This window comes from Diabrotica virgifera, chromosome 3, assembly GCF_917563875.1.
Source record: "Diabrotica virgifera virgifera chromosome 3, PGI_DIABVI_V3a".
NCBI lineage: Eukaryota > Metazoa > Arthropoda > Insecta > Coleoptera > Chrysomelidae > Diabrotica > Diabrotica virgifera.
Window position 1 is genome coordinate 43723828 of NC_065445.1, and position 25031 is coordinate 43748858.

Sequence of the window (25031 nt, forward strand, 5' to 3'; positions counted from 1 at the left end):
TATCTGACTTATTTAATTACTAATTACTACATTATTCAACCAAATATAACTTATAAGCTTTCTACTACGTTTTGATGATATGTCTATTTTAAGTAGTATACTCATATGTAATGTGCTGATGATTATACGGATATAAATTATAAATAAATTACCCGAATCTTTTTATAAATGCTTATATTCGATGACAGATATGACATTTAAAATATTTGATGTCACTGTCATTAGTGTCAGATTTTTGCTTTGCTGTCAGTGTCAGTGGGAAAATAGCAGCTTTTCTTATCCTTAAGATTAACAAAATCAAGAATGTCTGGATTTGGAGACAATTTTGGAGTTGCCGACGAAGACCCAGCGGCAGAATTCTTGGCACGCGAGCAAGACGAACTAGCAGGCCTTGAAGATGAAGTGAAACCGGCCGCAGTTATTGCTCCAGTTCTTAATGGTGGTAAGTTGAAAAAGGGGCGTTTTAGTCATCTTTACTTCTTCATTTTGGTCTCATTTGCATGATGTTTCGATTCACTATATTCTTTCATTGCACCTCTAAAGAGTGCATGTCATAATTATATGCTTTAGATGTATTTTTTTTTTATTTTATTGCTTTATCTGTAGATGACCCAACCAATTCTGCGAGCAGTTTTGAAATGGTAGAAAACAATGGTCCAGATGGTTTTTTGGAAGAGCCAAAGTTTAATGGTATGTCGATTGCTTAATTATGCTTTCTTGCGTTACTGTTCATCTTTATTGCATTAGGATCATTAAACAATCACAGAGTCAAATACAGCACAATGTTAAGAACAGTAATATTGCTTTTGTTTAATTAGTCTAAATGTACAAAGAAAGTTGTCTTTGAATCATAAAAACACTATTTATTTTTAGTTCTCTCAGTAGATTTCCAAGTACAGTGGAACCTCGATTATCCGTCTCTCCATTAACCGTCACCTCTGTTAACCGTCAGGGTACATACAGAAGTTGTATTGACTACATAAGCAAAAATTTTAATGTAAAAAAGTAAAAAAAAAGTTAATTTGATTTGTGATGAAGACACAAACGGCTATCCATTGCTAACAGATAAAGAAATCCTTGAAATGGCAACAAAGGCGGACCAAACAGATTCAGAAGCTGACACAGACTTGGAATTTGACTGTAGTTATTAGCTTTATTGATGAACCTATTGTAACAAAGATCTGTGTAAATAATCTAGAGAAGCTGCATCGCATATGCAATGATTCATCGAGTAGTATCCTCAACAAGAAGAAGCCAATAAAGTAGATTGCATGATCTTATATCGATTAAGAAATTCAGCCGTCGCAAAATGTGAAGCAACAGTAAAACAAACAAAGATTTCAGAAAATTTTAAATTGATTCAAATGTATGAACACAAATACCTCTTATATTGACAAACAAACCGTACAAATGAAATTTGAGCGTTGTACTATGAATTTTTAATTTTTTTAATGTTCTCTTAACCGTCTTTTCGATTATCCGTCATACCCTTGGTCCGGTGCCCTGACGGATAATCGAGGTTCTACTGTAATACTTGTTAAATAACAGATAGTACACAGAAACTATTTTAGCTAGTATTTGTTTGTATTGGCATTACATCTTGGTCAGATTTTAGATTACTTTTAGGAATCCGATTAAGCTATGTAGTAATCATATTGATTCACTGAATAAAAACATATATGTAAAAAAAAACAGAATACTTTAAAAAATCAATTTTAGTATAAAAAATTAAGGGTGGGAAACTATTCCTCTCACTATATGCCTACTCTTTTTCTTAAGATATGTCTTCTTCCCTTGATCTTCCTGCTGAGTATTAACTGCAGTATACAGTATCTTCTACCTCTCATTACGTGCCCCAGATATTCAAGTTACTTCATTTTTTGTCATCTTCGTCAAGCCACCTTCATTTTGACCAATTCTGTTTAAGATTTCTATGTTTGAATTGCTTTGAAACCATTATATTTTGATCATTCTTTAATATGACCACATTTTGAAAACTTCTAATTTGTTCATCATATTATTAACTTTTATGGCCCAATTTTCACATCCATATAGTAATATGTACTGGATTTACATAACATTTTAGAACTTGATTCTTAGTTGTAAGTTCAGCTGAGAATTGCACAGTAGAGATCTAATTGTATTAATGCTCCTCTTGCAATTTCTATATGAGTTTTAATTTATCTACTTCATCAGAATTTAGCATCATTTATCCAACATTATAGGTATATAAAATGGTTAACTTTTGTAATCGGCTCATTGTTGACAATTAGTTGAATAGGTAGAGTTACCATAATTTATTAAGGCCAAATCCGGACAGGGGTAGTTCAAGGAAAAAATGTATCCTTGCCCTTGCCTTTTGACACCCCCAATGTTAGTATTGGTATTATCAGCACAAAGGCAAACTACTTTTGAATCAATAGAGTACTTTTTAATACATTTTAAAACATGTTCTACTAAAAGATCATATGTTTCACCCGGAAGTTTATCAAAAAATAAAAGGTTCACGTTGACACCTTCCTTTTGCTTAAAATAACGAACACATACCGGAGTCAGTTTGATTTTGTTTCTGTTTGAACTATCAATTGTAACCATAATAAAATTTGCATTTTTAAGACCTTCGAGTAATTTGTTAAATGTTTTTTTTAAATATTTCTTTAGTAAAGAAAAAATCTGGACATTTATCATATCTGGACACCAATTCGGACATGTCTTTCAAATCCGGACTGTCTGGACGAAATCTGGATGTATGGTAACCCTATGAATAGGGCCAACATATTGTTTACTAACCACAAGTAACTTTGTCTTTGATGTATTTATGTCAAGTCAGTTATTGGTGTATTCTCTAGTGACTCGATATATAAGGAATTCAATATCTTCAGCCATGATTGCTGTGGCATCTGCATATCTGATGTTGTTAATAGTTTCTCCCTCAATTAGAACTCCACATTGCCCTTCCAAGACCTTGTTAAATATTATTTCCAAGTACACATTAAACAAAGTTAAAGATAACACACAATCTTGTCTGACACCTCTTTGATTGACAATTTTGTATGTTTCTTTGCTGTCTACCAGAATAGAAGCTTCTTGATTCCAATATAGATCTTGTAGAAGTCTCAGATCTATATCATCTATTCCAATCATTTCTAGATACTCAAACAGCCTATCATGTTGGACCCTATCAAATGCCTTTTTAAAATCTATAAATCAGACTTAAATTAGTTTCCCATGATCGTTGAAGTAATGTTAGAATTGAGAACAAAGCTTTCCTTGTTCCAATCCTTCTGTGGAACCCGATTCCTATCCTATTGCTTGTTGCCCATTGTGTCTTCACATTTCTGCTTAATTCTATTCTGAATTATTTTGAGAAGCAGTTAGAGAGTGACTCATGCACAACTATGTTACATATTCTAAATCCTGCACATTCTAATATGCTATGGCATATTACAAACTATGGTAATCTTTTTCTCATAGGCATCTTTCAGTGCATCACAGTTTTTCGATTTCTTTCTAACACATTAAATTGTATATGACAGAAAAAAAGGCACATCCTTGATTACAGACATGTATAACATTTTGTGGGCGTACTGGGAAAGTCCACTAACTCACAAAAGTAAAGTTTTGAGAAAAACGCATTTAAACATTATTATACCTTATGGCTTACCTCTTAAAAATCGGGTACACTGGCTGTTCAAGTTTTGGTACCTGCATATGATTTTGAAGGGTGTTAACCACAGGTGATGTGCTTATACATGTACATAAAAATATTTGGAAAACCATTATTTTATTCATGAAAACTTAGAAAAATATGGAGTTAGTTGATTTTCTTTGTCATTGAATATACCGATTTAAGCACTGAAATGTCAAAATTTAAAAAATGGAGTTAGTGAATTTTCCCAATTCGCCCACGATTTATTCTAGTTGTCGTTAGATGGCGCTATAATTGAAAAAAATTATTTAAGAATTATATAATATATCTACGAATATAATCTGTAAAATTTATAAGACTATACAAATCAAAGAAAACATAATTTTATAAATGCAATAAACACAATTGATTTGTTTTTATGCCAAATTGCAAATAAAATGTGACAACTGTCAGATTGAACTAAAATGTCATGTTAGAATAAATTAATGTTATAAATGTGTATTATCACGGACTTACCTTTTTTTCCATCATTTGTGTCGCACTGAAAAATGCCTATGAAAAGGACTATAGTATCATGGTTTTAGTTATATTTTTATGACAATATATTCCATGGCTAATAGAATGACATTACTATCGTAGTTCTAGGTAAAGTTGTGACTTCACTTCCACCGGGTCATAATTAGATATTTCTATTCCAAATTGTGTGTGCATTGTTTAAATCAATTTATAAGTTTTCTCTGATTTTGCTACTTATCTTCTGCAATGGAGTTGCACAAATATATAATTATTATTTTGGACCTCTTTTGGATTAACTTACAAAAATGATTGTAACAAATGTCTTCTTCTTCTTCTTCTTCTTGTCTTTTTTCCTGATGTCTATTACAGTGTTGGATTATGGTTCTCAGGATACAGCCGGTTTCATAATTATTGAGTACCAATTCAAATGGTGAACATTGATGGTCAGAAACTATGTAGCAAATGTCAAAAGTTATAAAAAAGATTGTTGTATTGTATTTTAATAATAAAGTGAGAATACCTAGATTTCTAGGGCATCATACATCATACCTAATATACATTACCAACACAAAAATGTAATATGTTAAAACAGCATGTTTTTTCTTTTCCTCAACAGATATCCCAGCCGATTTTGATCCAGATAAAGAATACAGGGAAAGAGGTAAGACATGTTTTAATAAGTTTCTTAAAATTTGGCCCTAAATAAATTTAGGCTTAGTAGCTAAGATCCAAAACGTGATCATTTGTCGTATCATTTAAAAATAATGCAACTTCTTAATATTTTGAACACTCAATTCCGTTCAGATGTTTTGGACATCTATGTTTTACTTAATACTTGGCTTGGATATGAATAGGTAATGTAGGTATATTTGGCATTTCAAACCTTCCTTGTAGTTTACTTTTCTATAGGTAGTGTTAATGCAGTTTATATTATTAAAATATCTTTTGAAAAGGCTTTATCATAATCGTAACTGATTTTTAGTGTCCCCACTTACAATAAGACAAGAAGATAGAGTAGAACCAGAAAAGATCAGGTTATGGAGGGAAGAGCAAATCAAGAGGTTGGAGGAAAAAGGTAAGATTTTGTATATTTTTTTTTGTCTTTATTGTCATAGCATAGATTAAGATTTAAGATCTAAAGGGAGTTCCGTAAATAATTTTTTAGTCGTATATCAAATTTATTTGGAATTTCATGAAATCTAATGACTGCTTCATTCATGTATAAAGTTTAATGGAAATGTTTTTCTTTTTTTGAAGTTATACTTCTTTAGGTGCGGTTGGCAGTAAATGTAAATGTGTGCGAATTCATCAAAAATTATTAAAACAGTTTAGGCTTCGCATTGCAACTGAATAAAAATGGTATATGTACATTTTTATTTTGCTATTAGTATTACTCCTATTTATTTATTTATTTATTAACGGTTTCACCATTGTTCAAAAAAGTAATACAATGAATTATAAAATAGTTGACATAGTTAAATTCTAACATATACAATAAAGAACAATATAAAACGTGTTAAAAATGCGATGTAACACTATGAACAAACTAAGCATGATCAACACAATTTAACAATTGCCTAAAAGAATAAATTTAACTAAAAAATTGATCAACAGTATATGTGTTAAAGTGCCTAAGAGCTCTAGTCATCGGATAATTTCTACCATAATTAATACAGTGATACTCAATATAGAATAAAGAAGGCTTTCGTAAGTTGTAACTGGTTCTATTAATTCGGATTTCCGATAGTAATTCAGGACAGTTAACAAAGCCGTTAATTAGTTTATAGATGAAAAGCATTTCTAGTTTTATTCGTCTATTTACAAGAAGTGACAAATTCAAATGCAGAAGAATTATTGTTAAAATTATTGAGAATCTGCAATTTAAATCTAGCGTATCGAGCAAAACGTACTTGAATATTCTCAATTAAGACTTTGTCAACCTCATAATAAGGAGACCAAATAATGGAAGCATACTCTAGGGATGATCGAACTATTGAACAATATAAAACTCGAAGAACGGATACAGAAATAACTTTTGTATTCCTTTTTACAAAACCTAGTGATCTGTTAGCATTAGATGATAGAACACGCAGGTTAGATTAAAAGTTTAATTGTTTATCAAAAATTACTCCTAGATCTCTCATCTCATCAACTCTAGACAACACATTTATACCAATATTATATTTATACAGATCTGTAGTGTTAGTTTTTAAGAAACTAATAATATGACATTTGTCGATATTTAATAATAAATTGTTGGAAATATAACATTCATATACTTTATCCAAGTCATTTTGTAGAATTTTACTATCCAATAAGTTCTCTACAATGTGAAATAATTTTAAGTCATCAGCAAAGAGTAGGAAGTTAACATTTTCAATTACAGATGATAAATCATTGATAAACAGGTTAAATACTAATGGTCCACAATGTGAGCCTTGTGGTACTCCTGAATGAACCTGAATTTCATTAGATATATAACTGCAAATTTTAACACGTTGTTGACGACCATAAAGAAAGCTACTGAACCAGGTCACAATGCCATTCCCTAAACCAAGATTCTTCAACTTATATATAAGCAGGTCATGATTGACTCTATCGAAAGCTTTAGAGAAGTCTGTGTAAATACAATCAACTTGTAATCCCTTTTCAATAGCCTCTAATATAAAACTGTGATAACAAAGTAAATTTGTAACAGTAGATTTACTTGATTGAAAACCATGCTGTTGTGGTATAATTACATTTTTACATGCCCAATTTAAGTGACGAGTCATTAATTTATCCAAAAATTTAGGTAATGTTGATTGTATGCATATACCCCTGTAGTTTTTAATATTTTCCCTATCACCTGATTTAAAAATTGGTGTAATAAAACTATCCTTCCAAAAATCAGGAAATTTTTCTGTTTCCAAAGACAAGTTAAACAAATATAAAATGGGATAGGCTAAAGTAAATTTGCAACATTTAATTAAAAGAGCAGGGACACCATCTGGGTCAAATGAAGACTTGTTTTTTAATTGGTTAATACCTTCGAACACTTCAGTAATACTTACTGTTGAGTAACGTAGGTCCATTTTCCGTTGGAATTTACCATACAGAACATACGGAGTTGTGAATTGCAAATTGTAGAATTCCCTCGTATCTTCTTTGCTTCAGCATCCATCTGGCTTGCAATTTTTAGAAGCTGTGTAGGTGTTATCAGGAAAATGGTCCAATAAGTTGTCAATTTGATATTATTTTAAATATTTTATTAAGTTAAAAGTATTTGACTTGTAAGTTTTATTTTCCTTTTTTAGATCAGGAAGAAGAGAAAAAGAAGCAAGAATTGAGGGAAGTAGCAAAGAAAGAATTAGAAGATTGGTACAAGAATCACGAAGAAGCTATAGCCAAGACAAAAGCTGCTAATAGGTAATGAATGGGTATTTTAAGGGCTTTTTCTGTACATATATGTTGCTTGATAAATTATTGAAGAGATATATCTAAAACGTATTAGTTGTATAATATAGAGTGATATGATTTCGTTAAATACAACCAACTATCAATTAGATATTAACTGAATGACTGGGAAAAGAAAAATACTTTTGAAGTGTGTAAAATTTATTGATTCATAGCTGAACGCTTTCGGCTTACAAAGCCATCTCCAGAGCTATTGTCAAATTAAAGTACCACTATAAAGAGAGGCATATCATTTTTTAAATGAAATGTGTGTCGACGACGATACGAGTAAATGGACGTAGAGCCAGGGCCGAAAAATCTCTCTGAATTTACTAAAGCTAGTTTTTTTACAGTTGATTACTGTGATTGTGTAGAGAAACATACTGCGGTCGGTCAAGCGAAACGTAGAACAGGTGTTACTAATAGCTTATCAAAGTTGCTTACCTGCGGAGGTAATGCAATCAATTTACTAAGGCTGAAAATCATTACACACATTCCAAATTGAATATAAATAAAAGTTATTATAGTCGGTCAGCTGTATGACGGGACAGAGCAGGTCGGTCGGCCCCAATGAATGTGCAAAAAAATTAATGATTAAAATTCATTTATTATACTTCAAAACTTTTGTGGATGTAGTATTTGATAATGAAACATAAATAAAATGGTTGGTCAACGATTTTATGGGACAATGCCCGTCGGTCAGCGAAAAAGAAAGAAATATTTCGCACGCGCGCCATCAGCATTGCAGGCGGCCGCTCGCTTTTTTCTTTACCATAAGCAACTGAAGTATTTTTAAAATGTGAATTATAGTAATTTTTAGTAATATTAATAATACATAAAGGTATTAATTACCCCGAATAATAGTCCAATCAACAGCCATTTTCTCGTGGAATTTTGAGAATCAAGGTCGATTTCCTTGAAAATTTGGATTTAGGTAGTATTATATTTATATTTAGTAGTATATTACCTTTGTAAAAATCTACCCTACGCCGAAGCGGGCTTTTGCCCTGGGGGTGAAAACAACCCCATATAGGGGATGACATTTTTTTAATCAAAATAACTATGGAAGTCCATATATTGCTGAGTACGACTGAGTTATTGCTCTATAAAGGATGGTTATTTTCGAAGAACCTCGAAATATAGAAACTTAAATCTCAAATAACTCGAATGTGGTGCAATTTTTTGGGAAAACTAAAGAGACATCTTTTAAAGTTCATTAAAAAACCTTTCAAATGAGCTCTAGCAAAAATTTTTTGCATAAGAACTGACTGACTTATTATGACGAAAATAAAGTCATTCCCTGTTTTTTTTAATGTAACAATTAAACCCTCGTCATTACAATCTTAATAGAAATAAATGGCTTCCCACTTGAAAGTAACTTTGTTTAGGTATAATTGAAATGATCCATGTGATTTGACCGGTTTGGAATGCTTAGTTTAGGAAAAAATAGTTGATCAAATCTAAATGACATTTTTATAATGTTTAAAAAAGTGCATTTTGCTTGAATAAACCTAAAAGTATTCATGATACAGAAGCAAAAAAAAATCAAAATTTTCAGTAGAAAAAGTCCTACAATTAATACTTCATACATTTTTTCAGATCATAAATACTTTTAGGTTTATTTAAGAAAAATTTTACTTTTTTTAATTATAAAAATGTCATTTTCGATTCAATCAACTATTTTTTCTAAAATAAGCATTCCAAACCGGTCAAATCACATGGATCGTATCGATTATACCTAAATAAAGTTAATTTAAAGTGAGAAGCTATTAATTTCTATTAGGATTGTAGAGACAGGGGTAATAATTGTTACATTTTAAAAAACGCAGGTAGCGACTTTATTCTCAGTCATAAATCAGTCAGTTCTTATCCAAAAAACTTTTGTTAGAGCTCATTTAAAAGGTTTTTTTAATGAGCTTTAAAAGATGTTTCCTAAGTTTTCCCTAAAAATTGCACCATATTCGAGTATTTGAGATTGAAAGTTCTCCATTTCGAGGTTCTTCCTAATTAACCATCCTTATAGAGTATAGAGCAATAACTCAGTCGTTATTGCGTTTGCATAGGTCTGTCTGATGCGAATCTTTTTTTTTGAATTGGCTTCAATTTTGCTCTTAATGATTTTTTCTATAAAATTAAAAGTTACTCTTTAAATGAAAAAAGGTTATAAAACTGTTTTAAAACGAGTTTTTTTATGAAAAATGCATAGTTTCAGTCGCTAATAACTTGGAAAGTATCAACTTTTATAGAAAATTTTATAGAACAAAATTTACTCATAATTGGTGAATATATCGACTAACATAGTTATGTTGATTGAAAACAATTGCATCCCCTAGATGGGGTTGTTTTCACCCCCAGGGCAAAAGCCCGCTTTAGCGTAGGATAGATTTTGACAAAGGATATAAATACTAGCTAAATCCAAATTTTTAAGGAAATCGACCTTGATTCTCAAAATTCCACGAGAAAATGGCTGTTGGCCATTGGACTGTTATTCAGGGTAATTAATACCTATATTATTAATGTAGGTTTTCTTTAAAGACGATCGTAATAAAAGTCCGTTTGATGTTTAACAGTTTTAATTAATAAAATAGATTACTAAATAATACTATTAAATTAACGAAATGTAAAAGTACTTGTGTAATTGCGACCAAAAATCTTACGTGTTCTTATTCTTACAAAAGGGAAATGTATTTATAGATAATTTGCGTCTAATCAATATAATACCCGTCTAAGTATTATCCCTAAGAAATGCATCTGTGGTCGCTGTGATGTTATAATCGACTAAATGTATTCATTCCCACACAACCAAAACTCCCTTACTGCTAATATTCGTCTATTCATGGTTTAATTCGTTTTCGTGAGAACTACCCTATTAAAATTTGTTCAAAAGGCTCTACTTGTTATTTTTATGTCTTAAGGACGATTGAAAATAAACACAATCTTCTTGCTGCCACCCGCCGATTGGTTCCACCCATCTGTCCACACATCTGTAGCTGTGGGCGTCGACCGACGTTCGTTCGTTTCGTGTTTGTACTAATAATTAAGAAAAATGATATACAGGGGAATTTAAAATATAAGGTAAACTATTTACAATCCTACATTAATATTACTAAAAATTACTATAAACCACACTTTAAAATATAATTTAAAAATACTTCAGTTGCTTATGGTAAAGAAAAAAGCGAGCGGCCGCCTGCAATGCCGATGGCACGCGCGCGAAATATTTCCTTCTTTTTTCGCTTGTCCCATAAAATCGTTGACCGACCATTTTACAAATATTTATGTTTCATATATATTTAATACTACATCCACAAAAGTTTTGAAGTATAGTAAATGAATTTCAATCATTCATTTTTTTGTACATTCATAGGGGCCGACCGACCGGCTCTGTCCCGTCATACAGCTGACCGACTATACTAACTTTTATTTATATTCAATTTAGAATGTGTGTTATGATTTTCAGCCTTAGTAAATTGATTGCATTACTTCCGCAGGTAAGCAACTTTGATAAGCTATCAGTAACACCTGTTCTACGTTTCGCTTGACCGACGGCAGTATGTTTCTCTATACAATCACAGTAATCAACTGTGAAAAACTAGCTTTAGTAAATTCAGAGAGATTTTTCAGTGCTTCCTCTTGGACTAAAACTGTTTACCCAGGTATAAACCATCAGGGCGACGCTTAGGAAAATATTCCACCAACGCATCTCAGTTTACTCTAATGCAGCGTTTCCCAACCGGTGGGTCGCGACCCACTAGTGGGTCGCGGGCGGATTTCAGGTGGGTCGCGGCATGGCTTTTACAGTAGCTAAATAACGTACATACACTGTGTGTCAGCCAAATGGAATAAATTCAATAGTTCAAATACTAATTGTTTTTTTGAAAAATGCTTAAGGGTGTCGATTAGTATTTCAAATGGAAATTTTTTCATACAATAATAATGTATACAGGGTGCCTCAATTTAGGACATTTTTAGGATTTTCTTAAATGGCAACACTATCATTTTGATAGCTATTTTGATAGGGTGTGTAAAGTTATACATAACTGCAAAATATCAAATTTTTATTCCTTACCATTTACAAGATAATAAAAAATAACAAAGTCATGTCTGTAATTTAGAATAAATTCAATAGTTCAAATACTAATTGTTTTTTTTTTCAAAAACGATTAGATCTGTCGATTAGTATTTCAAATGGAATTTTTTTTATACAATAATAATGTATACAGGGTGTTCCAATTTAGAGATATAACGTCATCATTGGATTTTCTTAAATGGCAACACTTTCATTTTGATAGCTATTTTGATAAGGTGTGTAAAGGTATACATAACTACAAAATATCAAATTTTTGTTCCTTACCATTTACAAGATAATAAAAAATAACATTAAATCTCTAAATTGGGACACCCTGTATACATTATTATTGTATGTAAAAAATTTCGATTTGAAATACTAATCGAAAGGTCTGAGCATTTTTCAAAAAAAAACAATTAATATTTGAACTATTAAGTTTATTCCACATTACAGACATAATTTTATTTTTTATTATCTTGTATATGTTAGAAAATAAAAATTTGATATTTTGCAGTTATGTATAGCTCTACACGCTCTATCTAAATAGCCATTAAAATAACAGTGTTGCCATTTAAGAAAATTAACGATGACGTCATATCTCTAAATTGGGACACCCTGTATACATTATTATTGTATGTAAAAAATTTAGATTTAAAATACTAATCGACAGATCTGAGCATTTTTCAAAAAAACAATAATTAGTATTTGAACTATTGAATTTATTACATTTGGCTGAAATATATGGGTGAGGGATGGGTCGCAAATATGAAAAAACATCAGAAGGTGGGTCGCCAGACATAAAAGGTTGGGAACCACTGCTCTAATGAATTGCCGTCATTTGTACTCGTAATACCGAGTATGGTTTTGATTTAATTACAGTCTTCTTGCCATCCTCTGATACGTGTTTCTAGGTCTACCCGTTATCAAAGAGGCTTTTCAAGAAGACTGGAAGAACGAAACCGTATATTTTTGTTTTGATATCAATTTTTGCATTGAACAAATTCCTTAGTAGTTTTTAACAAAATTTGGTTGGAGATTGAATAATTGTTATATTAAAAAAATTTTGTAAAAGGTTAAAACACGTCAAGAGCAGTACATGGAACTTGCACAAAAACTTATTACAATTTTTTATTATGGTAGGGTTCAAGATCTCACCGTCTTAGTAGAGGCAAATGACGGAATCCGAATGAAAGAACCGACAGTATAAGCTTCCAATTTATTTAAGAATACGGGAATTATCGTAATTTAGCACAATGCAGTCTCATAGGTTTTAAAAATTGCCTAGATTAAAATGTTTTATGATTGTTGATCGATTTTGCACATTGCCAAAGGTAAAAATCTTTTCAATAATTTATTCTGTATATTAATGTATATATCAAACTGTATATTAACGTTTTATTTTAACATTTCATTGCTTTCTTAAAGAGATGCTGCCAGGTAACTACAAATTTTCGATGTTTTTAGAATTTGTAGAAACTGTAGATGAAGCTATTAGGTTCTTTCCAAGACGCCACATTTTTACGATCCCTTGAACCGTTAAGAAATCGATTGGACTGTTTTAATGCGCAGAATCGCCCTTGAACGGTTTTTTTTTCGATCCCGAACCGATTACCGGTATAGTGCAGTTACTAAAGGTGGATATGAGCTATTACTTCCTATTTCGTTGAACCTCCATCGATTTGCATGAAAATTGGTGAGTTGTTAGAGGATATTTCAAGGAACAAAGGTGACAAGGTGCCAACTTGTGCTTTTACCCTGGGTGTGGATGCCACCTCTTCTCGGGGGTGAAAATTATTATCTTAAAGATAACCCCATACTTAGATAGAGGTACAAATTCTAAGCAAAATTTGTTTTATACTTACTTTACTTAATCAGTAGACCCATTTGTACCTTTCGGTGTTGGGCCATTTATAATACAATTCATTAAATTACAATATTTTACAATCTTCTGAATTGTCCTAGCTCTTAACGAACTTTCTCCATTCCTTCCTATTGGATGCTATCTGTGTTGCTTCCTGCCAAGTCTTACCCTTACTCTGCAGTATCTGCGAAATGTCATTGTTCCATTCTTTAATGGGTCTTCCTCTTCTATTCTTACCTATTGGTTTGGCGTCCCACACTCTTTTCACTTGTCTATTATTGTCCATCCGGGTTAGATGACCGAACAATGCCAATTTTTTCTCCTTGATTGAGTCGAGTATCGGTTTGACTTTGAGTCTTTCTCTTACTTCTTCATTTCTGATTCTATCAGTTCTTTTTACTCCGATCGTTCTTCTGAGGTATTTCATCTCTGCTGCCTGTATTCTGTTCTGATGTCTTTTGTTTAATATCCAATTTTCTGCTCCATATGTCACCGTAGGTCTATATATTGTTTTGTATATTGTCATCTTGGTCTTTGTTGATATTTCTTTGTTATTAAGGAATCCTCTATTTAGTGCTTGGAATAGTTTTCCTGTGTTTTCCATTCTGTTGTTAAGATCGTCCTCTATGTCTCCTTTGTTGTTGATTACTATTCCTAAGTATTTGTATGAATTTGTCTGTATTATTTGATGTTGGTCTATCATTACTTCTATTTATCTTCCGTCCCTTGTTTCCTTGATATTTTCATTATCTGAGTCTTCTCTTTGTTTACGTTTAAGTTGTATTTGCTTGCTTCTAGGTTCCATTTCTCTAAGTTGTATTTCAGTTTTTCTGCTGTTTCCGCAATTAATACTATGTCGTCTGCAAATATACACATCTCAGCGTTTATCATTTGCATTCTGTTCCAACCGATGCAGTATTTCTTGAAAGTTTTCTTACATTCTTTCACTATCTTATCTATTACATTTATGAATAGCACTGGGCTAAGACTTCCCCCTTGTCTAACTCCTTTGGTTGTTTCAAATGGTTCTGACTGTATATTTAACATTCTTACTGTATTTGTTGTTTTCATGTATATACTCTTTATTTCTTCTTTAGGCTTTCTCTTCTTTAGGCTTTCCCATATATCTTTTCTTTTAACTAAGTCGAAGACTTTTTCCATGTCTATAAAGCTCAGATATATTTCTCTAGTTTTCTTTAATGCTTTTTCTCTTACTTGTTGCATGGTGAATCTATGGTCTTGTGTGTTGTGTCCTTTCCTGAATCCACTTTGTACGTAATCTAATTTATGTTCTGTTTCTTTTCTGATTTTCCTTTCTATTATGGTTTCGTATACTTTTGCTGCTACACATTTGTTTTATAAAGTTATTAAAATAAATCAAAACTTTTTGATTTATTAAATATCAAAGATTTTAATTTTTCTTGAGAAAAATGCATTTTTTTAATCGATTTTTGATAAATAACTCAAAAACTATAAGTTTTAACAACAAAGTTATTACCAAAATTGAAGCCAATAAAAAATGAAATAAACTCATTACTAGAAAAACCTTTTAGTGTTAACTGAAAGTGAGTTATAGGTAATTGAATGTATATTTTTTTCGGCGAGTACCCAAATCTAAGTATTCAAGCTTAAATAACAGGAATAGATGCATTCTATAACATAAACTTATTAAACATTTGTCAAAGTACTTAGAAATATCTATCAACTGAGCCCCCGAACAAGTTGATTTCATTAAAACTTGTGCTCCAAAATTTTTTCAAAAATTTGTCCAAAAAATTTTTGTGTTTTTGTGTTTTTTTAAATAACTCCATCAATTTTTACGATATCAGGTTCAACTGAAAACCATTTGAAAGCCAGTTCCAAGGTCTATTAAACCGCGTTGAATTTAATCTTTAAAACCCTTTACTTTTTTTAAAAATAAAAGGTTAAATGGCCCCGGATACATGGTTCTCGCAGCAAAATTTAAGATTTAAACGTTTCTATCTCGGTTATTTTTTACCCTACAGAAATAGTAAAACTGGTAAAATATTCAATACAGAAAAAACTAAAATTTGGTTATATATGAATTTTTACGTTTATTGAGTATTTTTGGGGTTATTATCAAAAGAAATTGAAAATTACGATGGTTTTACGAATTCAGATTTTTTTAAATCATACCTTTTTTCCAAAAATATGCATTTTAAACCGGTCAAAAATGTTAAAATCATTACTTATGCTAATATAAAGAAATTGTAGTAAGGATTACGATAAATTTTAATTTTTGTGGAAATGGAGTATGTTTTATTTTTCACTTTTTTCTAAAAAAATTCGAAAAGGTTCTCATATTTTCATCACAACTTGCGTACTTTTAATGCTATGAACTTCTTCTGGAGTTCATTTGATAGGTGTTCCGAAGTATTTTGACAAGTGTTTAGTAGGTATATTTTATAAAATGCATAGTTTTCCCGTTATCTAAGATTGAATACTTATATTTGAGTACTCGTCGAAAAAAATATACATTAAATTACCCATAACTCAGTATGAGTTAACATTAATTTAGTTCTTCAAGTGAGGAGTGTATTAAATTTTTTATTATCTTCAATTTTTGTAATAATAACTTTTTTGTAAAAACTTATAGTTTTTGAGTTATACGTGAAAAACAGCTTTAAAACATGAATTTTTTTACGAAAAAATAAAATTTTTGATCTTTAATAACTCAAAAAGTATTGATTTATATTAATAACTTTATATAACAAGTTTTGCTTATAATTTGTCCCTCTATCGACTAGTGGTATTATTTTTAATAAAATAATTTTCACTCCCGGGAAGGGGTGACATCCACCCCCAGGGTAAAAGCGCAAGTTGGCATCATGTCACCTTTATTCCTTGAGGTATCCTCTAACTACTCACCAATTTTTCTGAAAATCGATGAAGGTTCAACGAAATCGGAGGTGAAAACCTTCAGTTACTGTACTAGTACGTAACTCTCGTGGAACGTGTTTGTGTACCATTTCAAATTCGAGTTGCCCCGGAGCCATTTTCAGTACGAGTACTACGTAAATCTGTTGATAGTTTGCTAGATGGTTAGAAAAACATGTTTATTAAACATCACTTCAACTTCAAAATCTTCCTCAGAATCTATATTTAACATTAAATCGCTGTCTTTTAAAATAGCCATATTTTTAAGAATAATTTGAAAAAAAAATTAATAATCATTTAAACGAAAATCAAGATTCACAGGTATTAATCATCATCATCATCATCATCATCACTGGCTCGACAACCCTTTCTGGGTCTTGACCTGTTCCAGGATTCTTCTCCATTCTGATCTGTTTCGTATTTTTTTCTCCAGTTTTTTATTTTTAAGGTTATTATATCATTTTCTATTTGTTCTAAATATCTCAGTTTCGGTCTTCCTCTTGTTCTTTTTCCTACTGGCATCTGTTTGAATATTTTGTTTGGTATTTCGCCTTCTTCCATTCTTTCTAATGTCCCATCCAACGCAGCCGTCCTATTTTAATGAATGTTATGATATCCGGATCCTGGTATATTTTGTATAGTTCAAAGTTGTACCTTCTTCGCCAAATTCCGTTTTCTTTTGTGCCCTTATATATGTGTCGCAAGATTTTTTTTTCAAAGGTGGCTAGCAATGTTTCCTCTCTTTTAGTGAGTGTCCAGGTTTCTAAGCCGTATGTGAGTACCGGTCTTATTAAGGTTTTGTATATTTGGCATTTTGTTTTTCTTGCGACGTTATCTGATCTTAGTTGCCGAATTAGGCCATGGTAACTTTTATTGGCAATAAATATTCGCCTCTTCACTTCCTCCGCAACGTTATTATCAGACGTGACTAGGGATCCCAAGTATGTTGTATTCTCCTATTGTTATATTTTGTGGCTGCCTTATTTCTGTGTTTTACTTACCTGCATATATTTTGTTTTGTCCTGGTTCATTTTAAGGCCACTATTTTGTGCAGCTCGTTCTATTTGATTGAGTGCCTCTATCATTTCTCTTCTTGATCTTGCGATTATGTCAACATCATCTGCAAATGCTAGTATGCTTTTATTAATGATTGTTCCTCGATTATTGACTGTTGTGTTCCTCATTATTTTCTCGAGTACGATGTTGAACAAGATGCATGATAGAGCGTCTCCCTGGCGTAGTCCCTTGTTCACATCTATTGTTTCCGTTAGTTCGTTTTGTATCCGGATTTTACTTTCTACTTTTAGAGATTCTTTTATCAGTTCTATTAGTTGTGTTGGTATATTAAATTCTTTCATTGCTTTTATTAAGAATTCTCGGTTTATATTGTCATATGCGCTTTCGAAGTCACAGGTATTAATACCGTGGATTATTCTATTATTGAATCATGATTGAATCATCAGCTGATAACAGTGACCAGTGACAATTGATGTATAAAAATGAAAACAATCTTAACTGCGCAAGTCAGTACACATAGTTTCTGCTTGAAGGCATGTATCAAAAGGACCGTTCAGTTACCGATTCCGAAACGGTTCATGGATCGCTTGGAACAACACAGTGTACCATTAGAATCATCGTTCATGTTTGCTTGGAACGCATTTTTTATAATGCGCATGACGGTTTTCATGTCACTTGGAATGAACCTATTGATATTGTATGTTTATGCAGACTGTTTAGTCTTCAATTAGATAATATAGGCACTATAAATGGCAACACTGCTTTCCGGCTACCTACCTAATGCACTTGATTCGCGCCGGTTAATTCAGTACAGTGGCAATGCAATTCATTCTCATAAGCAATGTTTCATCGTTGCTTCATTGGGATATATCTAATCATACACTAAACAATCTGTTGATGTTGCTTGTGCCCATCTATCTGTAAGACGGCAACTGTTTCAGATGGTTACATCTGTAAAATATCTTATTCATTTAATTTAAAATTTCACATTAGTTGTCAAAGTTGTGTTTTGTCGATGTTTCGAAATTTTCAAATGTGGTTGTCATCAATTTTCAACTTTAGTTTAAATAACGAAAAACCACACATACGATAATTTTAGTAAATAATAAGTGATTTAGAAAAAATTGGATGAGTAATATCCGTTATAATACAACAACGATCCAAACCAATCTTCTTTTTTTTTCTTTAAGTGTCATGTCTGCTAAGAACATCAGCGACCAGTCGTATAATGTTTACTTTATCTGCAGCGGACTAAATAGTGTCATAGTGATGACTACGTACCACTCCATAATACTTCTTTCTCATCTAGGACCTCGTTTCACTTCTATTTTATCCTCAATAATTACATGTAGTCATTCATATTAAGAATTTCTCATCAGGTGAAAAAAGTACTTCAATTTTCTCCTCCGTTTTAGGGTATTCAGATTCTTTCTTTGTTAAGATGCTGAAAAACTGCTTCATTCGTTACTCTGTCCATTCATGATATCCTGAATATTCGGCGGTGCGCTCACATTCTTACTGATTGAAGCCTAAATTATCTTACACATTGTTCAGTGGGATTGCATGCTTCCATTCCATGTAGCAGAATGCTGTAGATAACATAATAAACGCATTCTTAAGGAAACTCTTAACGCTCTGTTGATTAATAAGTTTGCAGCTTTTTAAATGATGCTCTGGCTTGCTCTATTTTGCTTTTGATTTCCTTGAAAAGTCCCACCTTTCATTCACCTAACAATCCAAATATTTGTATGATTATATCTACTCTCTCCACTATGATCCAATCATATGTAAAATAGAAATTGATGGCATCAGTATTGAACACGTAATGGAAATAAAATACCTTGGAATTATACTTTTCACCAGTTAAGACCTGGACTAATAAGTACGGGATTAAGTACAAAAACCAAATAGACTAACAGGATGCCTTAATAACACTGTATGGCGAAACCGACATAATATTAACACTGAGATGAAGTCTTTCTTTCTTTCTCCCCTTCTTTATACCCTTTCAGGTGTCGGATTTGGGTTTAGTTTAGCTACATATTCACCCATCTCTTCCATTATTTTCTGTCTTGTGCTATTAGTTTCATTTCTTCTAGCGTTTTATGTTTAATTTTTCCTGCTTCTACTATTTGCTGTATCCATTTTTCCTCGGTCTGCCTTTTTTCTTTTTTGTAATATTCCTTGTTTCGTCAATTTTCCTTGTTAGTCTACTAGGTTTCATTCTCATCAGATGTCCATACCAGTTTAATTGTCTCTTTTGACACCATTCCTGTTCAAACATTCCTCTCCGTAATTTCCAATGCATCCTAATCCTTTGTTGCCCACATCCTTGCCCACTCTTGAATTCCAATCTCCTAAAATTATGATTTTCTCTCTCGATTCTCTTAATTTGTCTAGTGCTCTTTGGAGTTCATTGTAGAATTCTGTCATCGTTTCTTCATCTCTGCCTTTAGTTGGTCCATATAATTGTATGAATCCTATTTTGTGTTTTAGGTCAATTTGGATTGTTATAATTCTAGATGATGATGTTTCATAGTGTGTTATTCTTGGTTCTAGTCTCTTATTTACTATTATACCAACTCCTTCCTTTGCTCTTTGTCGCTGCGGTACTCCTGAATAATAAAGACTATCTTCCTCATTTAGATTTATGTGCCCACCTCCTACCTTTTTTGTTTCGCTTATTCCCATTATTTGGATACCCATTTTTTCCATTTCTTCAGTTATTTCTATTTCCTTTCCATTTAGAGAGGTCACGAGATGAAGTAAAGAATTTATAAAGCCAATGTAAGACGAATACACCACATATCATCAGAAACAATACCTGTTAGAGCCACAACACAGAGACTACTGGAAATGACAGATATGAGAGTACTGAGAAGAATTAAGGAAATACTCTGAGAGGTCGAAAGGGGGGGGAAGATATTTGAAGAAAATGTAACATACTCTGTATAAACGAATGGGCACTTGTGACGAGTAACTCTTTCAGGACGACAGACTTAGTGAAACATAGGTTAAAAACAAAGTAAATACAGTACAACCTGCCACATCCGGACCTCCCCATATCCGGATGGTTCTGCCATCCGCATCTACCGAAATCTACCGAGAAAGGCAGTCCTGCTGTTGGACAACGCACCCTCTCATCCCGACTCAAAATAACTAAAAAATGGCGAAATAAAGTGTCTTTTTTGCCCCCAAATGTGATATCGCTCTGTCAGCCTATGGATCAAGGTATTATAGAATCTATGAAACGTGTCTATCGACGAAAGTTATTGACGGCGTTGATTACTGGAATGTATGAAGGAGAAAACGTTTCAGAGACTATAAAAAAAGTGGTCTTGACATCCGGATTTTGTCATATCCGGATCGGTCTGTCGCCACATTGATCCGGATATGACAGGTTTTACTGTATGATTGCACCAAGGCTCGGTGCTTAGTCCGTATTTATTCTCATTAGTTTTGGATCAGACAACAGCGAAACTACAGGGTAACATTCCATGGTGCTTAATGTATGCTGATGGTGTCGTGTTGGTAGGAAATGGTGAAAGAGACTTAGAACAAAAACTGGAACAGTGGAGACAAGCTCTGGAGGAAAAAGGTCTTAGTAGAACAAAGGCAGAGTACATATTTGCAATGTTCATTTAAAGATGGAGTTACTACAAATAAAATGATATCTTTGGATGGTAAACTGTTTGTAAAAGGCAATAGTTTCAAGTACCTGGGATCGGTATTACAGAGTAATGGAGATATAGATGGAGATGCATGCAGTAGAATTAGGGCTGGATGGATGAAGTGGAAGGAAGCGAGTGGTGTGCTGTGTGACAGGAAAATTCCAATGAAGTTGAAGGGAAAATTCTATGAAACAGCCATAAGACCGGCTATGATGTACGGAACTGAATGTTGGGCAGTGAAAAAGAAAGAGGAACAACGAATGCATGTGGCGGAAGTGAGAATGCTTCGATGGATGAGTGGAGTGACAAAAAAGGATAAAATTAAAAATGAGTATATTAGGGGAAGTCTAGGTGTGGCACCAATTGATGCCAAAATGAGAGAGCATAGGTTGAGATGGTTTGGTCATGTTCAACGTTGAGACGCTAATTACCCAATACGAAGAATTGCTGAAGTGCAGATTCCTGGAATGAGTATGAGAGGAAGACCAAAGAAGACCTGGGGGGGGGGGGAGCCGATAAGGCAGGACGTTGTACCAGGATGTTGGTAAAGGGGATTAATATTGATATGACCCAAGATATAATTGTATGGAGTAATGAAATTGGGGAAGCCGAAAAGAGAATGATGATGACAGGTTTTACTGTATATTTCGGATATTTATATACAGTTCAAAATAAATAAACAAAATAAAATGTGATTCATCGGACGACCGCGTAAAAGATGGAGTGACAAGCTTCTATCTTCTTCTTCTTAGTGCCTATCCGTTCCGGATGTTGGCGATCATCATGGCTATCTTGACTTTGTTTACCGCAGCGCGGAACAGTTCAGTGGTAGTGGTGTTATACCACTTTCGTAAATTTTGAAGCCAGGAAATGCGTCTTCTTCCCGATCCTCTTTTACCATTTACCTTCCCTTGGAGAATCAGTTGGAGAAGGCCGTAACGTTCTTGATTTCTCATTACATGTCCTAGATATTCTAATTTTTTTGTTTTGATGGTTATGAGAATTTCACACTCTTTCCCCATTCTACGCAGGACTTCCACATTAGTAATTCGGTCAACCCAGAATATACGTAAGATGCGCCTATAACACCACATTTCGAAAGCTTCGAGCCGACTCATAGATGCAACAGTTAGTGTCCACGCTTCCATTCCGTAGAGCAGAACTGTGAATATGTAGCTTTTCAACAGACGGTATTTTGTTTTTAATGATATGTCTCGACTGTTGAAAATGGGTCTCATTTTAACGTATGCTGCTTTCGCTTTTATTATTCGCTGTTTAATTTCTGTCGAGTGGTCCCATTGGCTATTTAAATTCGTACCCAGATATGTATATTGCTCAACTCTTTCGATATTCTGTTGGTTGACTGTAAGTTGAGGGTTTAATATTGGTTTTTTACTAATTGTCATAAATTTGGTCTTCTTTATGTTAAGAGCTAGTCCATATCTGTTGCTGACTTCTGTTATACGATTTGTTAATATCTGTAAATCATTCAGATTATCGGCAAAAACTATGGTGTCATCTGCATATCTAATGTTATTCAACCATTCATCATTTATTAATACTCCCTTCGCACAACCATCTAAAACTTCCTTAAATATCCATTCAGAGTAAATATTGAATAGTATTGGGGATAAAATACAGCCCTGTCCTACTCCTCGTTCTATTGCAATTTTATCGGTTAACCGGTCTTCTATTTTGATTTTTGCCGTTTGATTGTAATAAATATTTCTGATAATTCTTAGATCTTTGTCAATTCCAATTTCTTGCATTAGAGTTAATAATTTGTCATGTTTTACTCTGTCAAATGCTTTCTGGTAATCAAAATCTAAGCTTCTATAGAGGTATTAATTCGCCAATGAACAAGCAGAAGGGCTTATAAAGAGGGGGAGGAAGAAGATTTTCATGTTCTATCAAGATTAACTTATAGGTTTGAAACGAATATGAGTAATGCGAGCGGACAGAAGTCAGTCACGCACGACCGAATTATTTTCTGGAAAAGCTGTTAAGTTACGTTCTGAAAACTTATTTTTGTATTTGTCGTTATTTCCTCAGTCTTCTAAAACCAGCAAAAAAATTCTTCTAAAACCAGCAAAAAGTCAACCAGTTCAAAAACTGCTTTTCAAATATATTCTGTTTGCCAATCACATTTTCCACCTGCTATTATTTTGTACATGTTACTTTAGTATAACTTTTGTTTCTGTTACAGACTGTTGTCTAAAAATATTTTCTTTGTTTATCTAGGAACGCTGAAAAGCAGTTCGTAGCCGAAGATGACGAACTAGAACCGGGAACCGAATGGGAAAGAATAGCAAAATTGTGTGATTTCAATCCTAAAGCAAAACAAGGCAGCAAAGACGTTTCTCGAATGCGTTCCATCGTTCTGCAAATGAAACAAAACCCAGTTCCAATCAAGAACAAGGCTTAATGTGTAAATTAATAAATAATGTTTATGTGTACTATGTTTCAGAAAATTGGCAGTTTGGCTAATATTTTTGAAATGTAGGTGTAAACATTTCTGGACATTCTGCAATTTTGTATGTAATAATAGAAATATTATGATTTAACATAATTGTAAGGCAGTAATTTATGTATATCTTGAAAATAATGTTACAGAAGTAGTATTCAGTTTATTTAAGGCTGCAAAGGAAAAATGACCTTATATATTAATTTTTTTAGTCCCCCTTAGCCTTAAGCATAATAATATGTAAAAGCGGATGTAAAAAATGTGGTAAATATTCCTAGATAGATAATTCAAATATGTATTTAGCAGATTTTTTGAGCTATTTGAGATCACAAATATTGTTTTCCAGTAAAAATAGTTTATTGTTATGTTGCTTTTTTGCATAAAGACATGACCAGTAGAAAATGTTTTAGCCTGTCTCATATTTAACGACAGTTTGTTACTTATATATTGTTTTGTTTTTTTTTTTTATTGTTTAAGGTGCAAAATAACATAGTATCTCATAATAATCTCCTTTGTTATGGTCATGTCATAAATACAAACATTTTTACTGGACGGTTTATAAAACTACCACAGTAGAGGTGAATTTAATTTTTTTATTTTTTTGTCACCAAAAATATATAATAGTAACATCATAAAATTGCTGGTTTTATTTATTTTTTTAATAGTCTGGTAATAGTTGGCATACCCCGGAAGTGACGTTAAAATTGAAAAAAGTCAATGACAGAACTAAATGACCTCAAAAATCTTAACACTAATGGAAGACAGAAGAAATGTGAAGGTGAGGAATGCACTAAGTTATAAAGAACTACATAGAAAAATAAGATTGAAGATAAATGAGGCTAAGGAATCAATGCATTGAAATAGAACGATATGATAGGAAATATGACAGAATATAAAAAAATAAAAGAATTAATAATACTTAATTTATGGAAGGATACATATCGAGATTGAAGATAAGAGATTTTCGCAAGAAGAACTGCAGAAATAGACAAGGCCGAATATTTGGTAAAAAATTCTAATAATTTAATTTTATCTGACTCATTCATATTGACAATTCAGACATATACAGGGTGTTTGGTAAAGAATGGGCCATAGCTTAACCTTAGAGTCCTGAGCTTAAAATAAGTCGATTTAAGCTAACTTACCTTTGTACAAAAGTTGATAAAAACCGAAATACAGGGTATCAAAGTTACTTTTATTTTATTTATTTTTGAATATTTCCTGACAGACATGGGACAAGAACACGAAATTTGGTAAGTGGTGCTGGTACTGTACACCCTACTAAATTATGTTAAAAAAACGTTTCTGGCTACTACCAGAGGCGTACGACGGGCGAACGTGAATGGTTGACCCTTCCCAAATTCTACGCCACTGGCGGAATTGCTATTTTAGTGCAATTTTTTGATTCTCCAATACTTTCTATGTAAATAACATACTCTTCATTCGTAACA

At 32.5% G+C, this 25031-nt stretch overlaps 1 protein-coding gene across 2 annotated transcripts; it reads left to right on the plus strand.

Annotated features, from left to right (window-relative positions):
- The first annotated feature begins 144 nt into the window (after window positions 1–144).
- Window positions 145–24217, plus strand: LOC114327916 (clathrin light chain). Of its 2 annotated transcripts, XM_028276633.1 has the most exons (6): window positions 145–442; window positions 607–690; window positions 4782–4826; window positions 5148–5240; window positions 7462–7573; window positions 23358–24217. In XM_028276633.1, exons 1-6 carry the CDS (start codon window positions 304–306, stop codon window positions 23539–23541), a joined length of 657 nt encoding a protein of 218 aa, XP_028132434.1. In that variant the 5' UTR covers window positions 145–303; the 3' UTR covers window positions 23542–24217. The 2 variants fall into 2 exon arrangements, with proteins under 2 accessions (XP_028132434.1, XP_028132436.1); XM_028276635.2 differs by lacking the exon at window positions 607–690 and having other exon boundaries at window positions 230–442.
- Window positions 24218–25031: the final 814 nt, after the last annotated feature.

What these genes read in the sequence shown, in the direction of transcription:
- LOC114327916 (XM_028276633.1), top strand. Translation starts at nt 304, where the DNA reads ATGTCTGGATTTGGAGACAATTTTGGAGTTGCCGACGAAGACCCAGCG. An exon ending in TGCTCCAGTTCTTAATGGTG is followed by an intron (nt 443 to 606) that starts GTAAGTTGAAAA and finishes CTTTATCTGTAG; the next exon opens with ATGACCCAACCAATTCTGCG. An exon ending in CAAGAGGTTGGAGGAAAAAG is followed by an intron (nt 5,241 to 7,461) that starts GTAAGATTTTGT and finishes TTCCTTTTTTAG; the next exon opens with ATCAGGAAGAAGAGAAAAAG.